The sequence below is a fragment of the Felis catus genome, chromosome B4 (assembly GCF_018350175.1).
Source record: "Felis catus isolate Fca126 chromosome B4, F.catus_Fca126_mat1.0, whole genome shotgun sequence".
Taxonomy (NCBI): Eukaryota; Metazoa; Chordata; class Mammalia; order Carnivora; family Felidae; genus Felis; species Felis catus.
Genome location: NC_058374.1, coordinates 60,961,186 through 60,972,166, shown reverse-complemented (window position 1 = coordinate 60,972,166; position 10,981 = coordinate 60,961,186). Strand labels below are relative to the sequence as shown.

General features: G+C 37.5%; 1 protein-coding gene across 4 annotated transcripts in view; it reads right to left on the bottom strand.

The window, feature by feature from the left end:
* Window positions 1-74: 74 nt before the first annotated feature.
* The window catches only part of MRPS35 (mitochondrial ribosomal protein S35), a 46,818-nt gene continuing 35,911 nt past the window's right edge, over window positions 75-10,981 (bottom strand). For 3 of the 4 annotated variants that reach the window (XM_006933585.5, XM_006933586.5, XM_023256887.2), the window contains one exon: window positions 75-557. In XM_006933585.5, the coding sequence (XP_006933647.2) occupies window positions 288-557 (270 nt within the window). In that variant the 3' untranslated portion in view covers window positions 75-287. The remainder of the gene's footprint in view (window positions 558-10,981) is intronic. The other variant, XM_019834743.3, reaches the window with a different exon arrangement.

Genomic DNA, 10,981 nt, shown 5'->3' with positions numbered 1-10,981 from the left:
ACAATATATGTATATATAGGAATATTAAAGTTGTTATGGTAGAAATAAAATGAAGACACTTCAGAAGCCAGAAGGAATCACCGAGATATTTTAATTAGTCCTTCTGCCGCACTGTACAAATAAGAACTTATGAATAATCATTGCCATTACGGATTAGTATGAAAGAAATATTTTTAAATCTGATGTAAAACAATGGTTCTTTTTAACATTTTCAAATTTATGTGAAGTTAGATAATGATTACAGATAGATCATAAAATTAGCAAATCAAGCAGTTTTTCTACATAAATCACATCAGTTGTAATAGCTTCTTCACGGATTCTTTGTACTGAGAAAGGGTCTCTTCATTGTCCCCCTCATTCTTAAGACTAACAACACACTTTTTGTAATCTTCGACTTCTTTTGTACCAAGGAGCTCTTCTTTATTTACTTCCAGATTTTTCTCAGCAGCTTCAATTTGGAGAAGTGTTTCCAGGATATTTTTTTCAGAGGGGCTATTTTTCCATATATACTCTTCCATATCTGCCTCAGTCTTCTCTTTCTCCCATTCTTCGGTTTTCTGAAAGGAAAAAATGAGTTCTGAAAACAGAAATACTTTCCAAAAACTAAGTTTTGTTTCATTTTTAGGGAAAGAGAATCTGCAAAATACGGAGACTCCCTGTCAATGCTCTGTATGTAAACCCTGATTTGCCTCCCTTACGGTGTGGCTGTCCACCTGCACCAACAGCTTCAGGACTGCTCACTCTGTTATGTGAGTACTCCTTACCACTCACGAATTCTACCCACACAGTGCACACTTCACCTGCCTTGCAAATTTCACTTACAAAGCACGACTGTTACCCAAAAGATACAGAAAACTCATTTTTTTGCAACTTTCTAATCTCTAAACTCTAACACTTCAACATTTCACATTTCTGAGGTTAAAAATAGTTAAGAGTTGAGAAGAGACTGTATTTGTCTTTGTAACATGCCTGTGAGGATGACAAGACCAATTGTTATGATAAAATAAAAAATATAAAATACACATGTAAAACATGATTTTTAGTCATAATGACTTCATATAACCTGGAATTTTGTTACTAGCTTTATTTTCTGTTCCTATAAAGGAAACAATTGTTACTGCTTGTTTTTTTCTTACAAAAATTATTACCACACTATTCTAGGCAACAGTTAGGTTTTGTAGCAATATAATTCAGATTTATGATTTAGATGAAGATGTAACATTCTGGGAAAAATCAAGAAATGCAGCTAATAAATAATATGCCTTGGTTCAAAGAAGTGCTGAAAGCCAGCCACATTCTTCCCAAATTAACACACAACATATTCTGGCTATATGCAATTATAGAATCATCCAATGTTCTTATAACTTCAGAAGGTGGTAAACCCCCCAAATTATAATATTTTTGAAGGATTAAAAGAAAGACAGATTTGTAAGGCTGTCAGAAATATTTTATCTTTGAAAACTCCTCTTGAAAAAGCCCCCAATTTGAGCAGACAGAGCTCCAAGTCTCTCCAGAATTAAGTGGGTACCAAGGAGACCGTTTCCACTCACACCTGCCTCCCGTCCCAACCTCACTGTAAGCGTCCAGGAGAAGAGAGAAGAGCACTGGAAATTTGTCCCTCAAAGGTTGGTAAGGAGGAGCCCCGCCAAATGCAAACAGGCCACTGGGGACGCCATAGACTCAGCTAACCCCATTCGGGTCACTGAAGGCCAGGAAAAGAGTCTCCTCCGTCCCAGAGAAACACACGAAAAAGAAATACTCCTTTAATCCTTCAAAAGGGAGGGCCCTTTCGTTTAAGAGAAACCAGTCACCCTCAAATCCCTTAGCCGAAGTGAGGTATCTGTTCTGGCAGCTCCCTAAACTGTTGCCCACCCCCCCCCCCATCCTGAATTTATGGCTGAGGGTAATGTGTCAATTGATGTTCTGATGTGGTTGAGAATCAACTCTTTATCCCTTTTTTATCTGATAGTGAGGCTATTGGCTTGGCTGAGGGGTAGGGATGATGTGAAACAACTTCTTGTGGCCCGTGTGTACAAGCCTGTTGCAAGTAACTTCTAACAGTCAAACTCTGAATTTTACATTCATCAGAAAATTGACAAAATTATCCTACCCCACCTGATTTTTACTGTAATATTTGGGGAAGAAATATAAATGTCAGTCCCTTAAAAAAAAAAAAAAAACAAAAACAAATGCCCCAAATTAAATGTATCATTGCTCCTATCTACTCTTGGAAGTGCTTCAAATGCTAAGACAATGTTATAGTTTCTTCATAATTCTAGCTTACAAATGAAGTATATTTAAGATGCCAGCAAATACATTATATATAAGCATTAAAAAAAGTCAATCTACCTCATTCTTTTTTTAAATTCCCAATCTACTTCATTCTTGACTACGAGAAGACAAGCAATTAAGAGATTAACTATTTTAGGAATTATAAATTTCACCTAGGTTTATGTGGATTTTCTTAACTGCTTTGAAATAGAGGCTTAAACAGAAGAGGTACCCAACGCAAATTCACTAGTAATTTCCAACATTTCATTTCTCTTCCCCTTACGTCTGGTCTATGCAATTCTACAGTGCTTTGCCAAGGAGTGTTACAGGTGTCCCAGGACGCAGATTCCTTCTGACCTCAGGTGGCCAGGTGAGCCTGGAGTAGCAGGAGCAGTCCCAAGCACCCTCCTCCCTCATATCTCAGGAAAGAATTTTCTAAGTGTGTAATGACACAAACGAGGTTAGGAAATCCTGCACTAAGGGATAATGTACACTTACAGGAGGAAATTACTACCGTTTAAACTGGTGAGTGAAAGTAACTATATTCTGGAAAAGACATGGCTTCCTACTAATCCTGTACAGACACGATGCAGTGTCAGGCTTCAGCTGCAAGCTGAGCTCATGTTCTCGACAATTCTAACTTCAGGATCTGCAACAGCTGACAATAAATTCCAAGATAATGACAGTAACGATACCAATAAATTTAATTAATTTTTTTAAATGTTTATTTATTTTTGACAGAGAGAGAGAGACAGAGCATGAACAGGGGAGGAGCAGAGAGAGAGAGGGAGACACAGAATCCGAAGCAGGTTCCAGGCTCTGAACTATCAGCACAGAGCCCAACACAGGGCTCAAACTCCCAGACTGCGAGATCATGACCTAAGCTGAAGTCAGACGCTCAACCGACTGAGCCACCCAGGCGCCCCACGATACCAATAAATTTAATACTTATTATATACCACTGAGCCTAAAGACTTACATAATTATTTCATATAATTCTTATTAAAACCTACTAGGTTAGGTGTTAACATCTCTACAGATAAGAAAACTAAATATGATGGACGTTAAATAGGGGGCCACAGCCACTTGAGAATGTTTCAGATTTCAGAATTGTTCCTACTTTAGAAAGTTAATATGGTGCACATACCATATATTTTGTAACACTTCCAGAGAAGGTCTATGGCAACACTCCCTAAAGCAAATACATTACCATGTCTGAATATTCATAATAAATGGGATAAACAAAGGCTATAAATAGCTTTTCATCCACTGACGTCTCATTTTGCCACCAAGTAAGTTATAAAAAGATTAACAATTTCCAAAGCTTTTAGGGCTTCAGAATTAGGGGATGTATATCTGTGATTTGCTCAAGGTCACACAGGGAGGTGGTATTGATACTATATTTAATATGGGTTTTGGTGTTTTACCCAACTGAGTTTAAATCCCAGCTTCACTACTTACTATGCTGACAAGCTGGCATTTCTGTAAGAACTGACTCCAAGGGCTGTTCTGCTGATTAAAAGAGGTAAGGAATATCCATGCACTTAGAGCACCTGGCTCAGAGTAAACACTAAATAAATGCTTGCTACTTATAACACAGAAGAAGAGTGGGATTCAAACCTTATTAGACTACCTGCAAAATATGTTTCTATGTCAACAGCATCACTATTCCTATCAAACAGTAAATCGAAACTTTCAAGGTAAATATAAACACAGATGCAATTGTCCAAATGTTCTGCAGTTATCCCCACTAACAAAAGCATTGATTTTTATGACATTTAGATAAAACAGTTAAACAAGAGGTCTTTACTCCTTATCTCTGATATAAAGGTAATGTTCTTCCTGATGCTTGTTACTGTCTTTCTGACAAACATATCACTGATTAGATTTAAATTTCTCAGTTCACTGCCTGTTCTTAAAAATAACTGAGTTATCTCCGATTTTCCTGCAGTCTCCTTTGGGTATAGGCTTTTTATGTCTAACCAGATGCAGATTAGAAAATATACATGCACACATGCACAAAATAGCGTTTGTGTCAAGAAAAAGACACCTAGTTCTTTGAAGTCCTACATTAAGTGTAAGAAAAGATCTTTACATCTTTAGAATGTCTGTTTTTCAAGCAGGAAAAATAAAAGCTCGTCATTATCAATATATTTACCTTATGAGGGAAGAAATCTTTTCTAGTCATTAATAACAGAAGTTTTCACAGATGAGTGTCAACCAAATGGAGCTTGTCGGTGAAGAGAACAGAACTAACTGGAAGAGATGGTGGTCTATAAATTATATATTAAGAAGCTATTCCAGGGGCGCCTGGGTGGCTCAGCCGGTTAAGCAACTGACTTCGGCTCAGGTCATGATCTCGAGGTTTGTGGGTCCAAGCCCTGTGCTGGGTTCTGTGTTGACAGCTCAGAGCCTAGAGCCTGCTTCAGATTCTGTGTCTCCCTCTCTCTCTGTTCCTCCCCTGCTCATTCCCTGTCTCTCTGTCTCTCAAAAATAAATAAACGTTAAAAAAAAAAAAAAAGAACCTATTCCAATCTTCTTTTCTAATCTTTGTCAATGACATAAAAATAATAATGCTGTCCATAATGCTTATCACTTTAGAATATTTTTCATTTCTAAGAGGCATAAACATAAAATCCTTGGGGGGAACCCTTAAAATTATCTTTTAATCTTACATTATGATTTCCACTTTCAAACAGGATGTAAGAGATCACATAATGCTTCCAGTCTAGCTATAACTAGCTATAACTGTACTTGCCTTGAACAACATGGGTTTCAAATGCACGGGTCCACAGATTTTTTTTTTTTTTTGATACAGCACAGGACTATAAATATATTTTCTTTTCCTTACAATTTTCTTAACAACATTTTCTTTTCTCCAGCTTACTTGATTATAAAAATACAGTATATAATACATATAACATACAAAATATGTGTTAATCAACCTTGTTATCAGTCAGGCTTCTGACAGTAGGCTATTAGTAGTTAAGTTTTTGGTGGGTCAAACGTTACACACCTAGATTTTTAACAAATGGGGGGTTGGCATCTCTAACCCCTGCATTATTCAAGGGTCAACTGTAACTGACCACCCACCCTCCAAAATCTTAAAGATATCAGAGAGTTACAGAATCAGTAATGACTAGATGAATGTGAATTCCAGGCTGCAAAGGTATGAGAAGGATCCTTCTGAAAATCCCCATTTTCTTTCCTGAAGGCATTCTCCAATTCTGTACAAGACTGGCACTTGGCTCATAGAGAAATATTTTAGTCGGGAAGTGAAACAAGTGAGGTTTGACCTGTTATCCAGGGCTCTTATAACAGACCAGAAACGAAGAGCCCTAAACATGACTGGTTTTAGTTCTGGGGCTACTTATGGGTGGGGAGTCAGAATCAGGCTTCTAAAAAGCAGTGTGAAATCCACCATTAATTTCCTAGTGTTTAAGACACAAAGTCCCACTAGAAGGAGGAAGTCCTGTTGTAAACACACAACCAATCTCCCTTTCAAAACATCTGCTAGATTTTGCTGCAAGATAAGCGGCTACCAAGCTAAGCTCAAAATTTCTGTACAGCACAAAGGACTCTTCAGTAGATTTTCAGAGATGTGGAAGCTGACTCACCAAGTTCCTAATCAAAGCCTTGAAGGTTATGCCTAAGGAAAAGGAACAAATCAGAGCTGCACTAAATCTTACAAAACTGAAGCCCAGCCTTGGTCTACCTGAATCATGACTGGATTAAAATGATAAACCCCTGACCCTCTCTGCCTAAGAGAAAAAGGAGGGGGGTGCCTGGGTGGCTCAGTTGGTTAAGCATTCGACCTCGGCTCAGGTCATGATCTCACTGTTGGTGGGTCTGAGCCACATTGGGCTCTGTGCTGAAAGCTCAGAGCCTGGAGCCTGCTTCAGAATCTGTGTCACCCTCTGTCTCTCTGCCCCTCCCCCGCTCATGAGCACTCACTCTCTCTTTCAAAAATAAATTTTAAAAAAAGGAAGAAATTCTGATGGTTGACAGCAATTGGGAGCTTTTGTGAGTCTTTCACACACAACATCTAGCATACAAGAAAGTTACTAGACATTTGAAACATCTGAAGAAAAAAGTAATTAATAACCAAGGGAAAACAAACAATAGCAGAAGAACTCCAGATGATCAAGATAATGAAATTAGCAGACAGGAACTTTACAATAACTAAGAATTAATGTGTTAAAGACAAAAAAGGAAAAGATAACCAACATGAATTAAATAATGAAGAATTTCAGCATAGAATTGGTATCCATAAAAGATGAACAATTAAATGAACATTTAGAATTGAAAAACACAGTATCTAAAATTAATAAATCACTGGATGGAGTTAAAAGGAGTCTAAGATACAGCAGAAGTCAGAATTAGTGAATGCAGAAACAGAACAAAAGAAAACTATATTGTTATATATATCAGTTCTGCACTATGGAATTATAACTATGAGATTCTGAAATCTTTTTTATATTTTACCAATCAACTCCCTCTAAGATTCCCAGTGATTCTACTTAACAAGTTCCAACAAATCTAAACCTGGGAGGTTATAGACTTAATGCTTATATCCCCCCCCTCCCCCCACCTCCAAATTCTTGTTGAAATAGTACTCCCAAAGTCCTGGTATTGGAGGTAGGGTCTTTGGGAGGTATTTAGGTCTTGAGGGTGGAGCCCTTATAAACGGGGTTTAATGTCCAGAGAAAGCCCTGTCCCTTCTGCCACAAGAGAACATAGCAAGAAAGTCGTTTAAGCCTTCACTACACACCAAATCTGCCAATGCCTTGATCTTGGGCATCTCAGCCTTCAGAACTGCAGAAAACACATTTCTGTTGTTTATAAGACTAGTCTGTGGTATTGTTACAGGAGCCCAAATGGACTCAAACAATGTCTTATATGAATAAAATTTAAAACTTCTTTTTTTAAGTTTGCAGTAACAGACCTTGGGAAATTTAGTCTGAATCAGTGATTCTGAAATAACTTATTTATTTAAAAACCTATAGTTTTCACTATCAAAAACTTATAATTTTTCTATAACTTTTAACTTAAAAAAGCTACAGTGCTAAATTCAAAAAAAGAGAGACAATCAGATAACCATGCATTTCCTGGTGGAAGAACACAATCCTAATTATACAGTAGTAAAAAAAAAAATCAAAATAGAATTTGGTTAAGCCTCTAGATGCAACTATAAACTTAAAAAATTACACTATGGTGATACAATCAGCAGAATTCAAATGATGGAAAAGGGTACAGAAAAAAACCACAAGAAACAAACAAACACCCCCCCCCCCCCCCCAAGACTTCTTCACCAAATAAACTGCAAGAAAAAAGCTCAACAGACAAAGCTCCCTTTTGGGTTGTGACTGCTTCTGGGCACTCTTTCAAAAAACATTTCCTGAGAACCTACTATGTGCGAGACAGTACTAGGCAGAGCTGGATGTCTCCAGGCATCCTAGCTAAAAACTAATGTTTTCATATCCAAATATTTTAGAAAAGGGGTACATATGCTTGTACCTAATAGGCATCTACTGAAACACCCCTTCCGGTGAAATAAAAATAGGGCTGGCAAAGCCAAAAAATACCTCATTATTCAAATGCAATACCACTGATACTGCAACAAAATTCAACCTATAATCATTTTCTATGAGGCTAAATACACTTTGTTTTTTGTGATTTAAAGGAGTCCATTACAGAAAATTTCTAATGCATATAAAAGTAGAGAGGACAGCACTATAAACTCTCATGTACCCATCACCCAGTTTCAACAATCAATGCATAGCAGTCCAGTTTCATATAAGTCTCTATCCACTGCCCCCTTACCATGCCCTCACTGAATTATTATGGAGGTCATTCCAGACTTTATATCATTTCATCCATAATATATTGGTATTGTTCTTTTTTTTTTTTTTAAAGGGGTCATTTAAAAAATCATAACCACAATAACATTATTGTGGTGTTTCAATTCATGAGCACCTAATCTAGGTCAGTTCATTCATTCAGTAAATTCATTCACTCTACCAAGGGGCAATTCCTTCTGTACAAATTACTGGCCCCAGACAGGTACGTTTCCCTAGTATCATCCTGCCTATCTGGCCAGTTACCGAATAATACCTGACTGAAGCAGAGTCCCTTCTCTGCAGTATGAGTCCAAAGACATAATTTAATTTTAAGTTTAGTTGTATTAGTTTTGCTCGCTCTTCCCTTGTCTCCCCCTCTCCCCTGGGGGTGACTAGTCCTATTAATCCTGAAATAGTCAAGGTCATGTTTTCTGACATACAGACTGGAGGAGAAGAAATCAGTCTCGGGAGAGGAAAGAGTAAAGCAGTTGCCTATAAAGTAACAGAGTCCAAAGAATAAAAGCTCTCACACTCCTAGTTTCTGTTCTTGCCCATTCCTGAGATCTTGCAGCATCCTTGCCCTTCTATCTTCTGCTTAGGCGGGCCTGAGTGAGTTTCTATGACTTACAACAAGGAGGTGTCAAATAACACAGGGTGCTCAGGAGAGAGGCTTGAGGATAGAGTTCAGAGCTGTCAGCATATACAAGATACTTTATAGCACCTGGAAGAATGTACAGAATGAGGTAAAAGGGAGTAAGGACAAAACTTAGGAAACAAATTTAATTGATTTGGACTGAAATATAAAGTAGACATTTCCAGAAACATGGCACATCACAGTCAGAAACTTTATACTTAAAGAGGCTCGGTATTCTTTGTAAATAAGCAGTATCTTTCCAAGATGTTATATCTAAAAATGGCAATTGTGAAATAAGGCTTTTACATTTATGTGACTTCAAATGGCCTTTTGGGAATAGTTTCCTTTAAAAAAAAACACACAAAACCACAAAAACAAAAGATTTTTTAACTTCACTGTCTTTATGCAAAAAGCCCAATGCTACATTAAGGTCCTCTAAAAATACAGGGTTAATCCTAGAGGGATAGTAACCAAGAAGTGAATTCTGGTGTAGTATTAAAAGGAAAAAAATCAGGGTATCTGCATGGCTCAGTCAGTTGAGCATCCAATTCTTGATTTAGGCTCAGGTCACAGGTCTTAATGGGCCTTGCATCAAGCTCTCCATCTACAGTGTGGACCCTGCATAGGATACTCTCTCCCCCTCTCTCTCCCTGCACCCCTGCCTCTCAAAATAAATAAATATTTAAAAAAATAAATAAAAGGGAAAAAATCATTCATAATTCTACCACCTAAAGAAACTAATCAATACTGGTGACACTCAGTGCTTGTCCTATATCCATTTTTAAAAACACTGCTATGGTTCAATTTTATTTACAATTTTGTACCTTTGCTTATAATTCACTGCCCAAGTTTTAGCTTCTAAAATCATACCCAAAATTGAAGTAGGCGGTTGTTTAAGAGGTTTTTTTTTGAGAGTTTTTTTTTGAAGTGTAGTTGAAATGCATTAATTTTAAAGTAGAAATAACAGCATATTCAAGGGGCGCCTGGGTGGCTCAGTCAGTTAAGCGTTTGACTTCAGCTCAGGTCACGATCTCAAGGTTCGTGAGTTCAAGCCCCACATCGGTCTCTGTGCTGACAGCTCGGAGCCTGGAGTCTGCTTCAGAGTCTGTGTCTCCCTCTCTCTCTGTGCCTCCCCTGCTCACACTCTGTCTCTAAAATAAATAAACATTAGAAAAGAAAAGAAAAGAAAAGAAAAGAAAAGAAAAGAAAAGAAAAGAAAAGAAAAGAAAAGAAAAGAAAAGAAAAGAAAAGAAAAGAAAAGAAAGAAAGAATAGCATATTCAAATTACTGGGCAGCAATGAAAAACAACACTAAGCTTGAACTGATCACCATTAGGCAAAGAGTGTGATTAACCTGTAGACTCCTATTTTAATTCTTCAGCCATTAAACAGTTATAATTTTAGCAACTAATTTATAAGTGTGCATATAATACATATACATATATGTGGGCTCTCTCTTCTTCCCTTCCTACAGTGAGAGAACCTGTTCAGACTATCATCCTAGAGGAAGCAACCTTCCATTCCACACGATCTGTTCTCTTTTCCACAAGTGGCTCAATTATTCACTCACTCAATAAATATTTACTGCACAACTAATGTGCCAGGCACACACCGTGCTGTACTGGAACTGCCAGGGTAGCCGGAAGCCTGGAGTTGAGTAGGAGCCAGTCAGATAAAGACTGTCATCCCAGCAGAGAAAACAATCTCCACAGAGGCCTGGAGGTACGAAAGAGCTCAGTACATTCAGGGAACTGAATGAAGGCCAAGGTGAGGAAAGTAGCATGGGACGAGTTTGAATAGAACACTCAGTTTAGAATACTTACTATGTATGTCAGCACCTTCCACAGATTAATTCACTTAACTTCTACCATGACTCTTTGTGAGGCAGTACTATTACTATCTGTTTTACAGACCAAAAACTGAAGTTCAGAGCAATTAAATAATTTGCCCAAATCTTGTTAGTGGTAGAACAACATGTTCCAAGGAACAGAGAGACATGGCAAAAAAGAATATAAAGAATAGAAGAATAATTTAATGGAACCTGTTACCTTTTCTCCCCCTTGTAAGCATAAATTCAATACAAAGAAAAACACTGCATTCATGCAATGGTCAATATATTCTGAGGTAATAGAAGGCAAAGAAATATCTGTTCCACTAAATACACAAATTTGTCACCTTCTACCATCTTATTTACAACTCTCTTTGCCTAGGACATGAATCATAGTAATATTCCACTT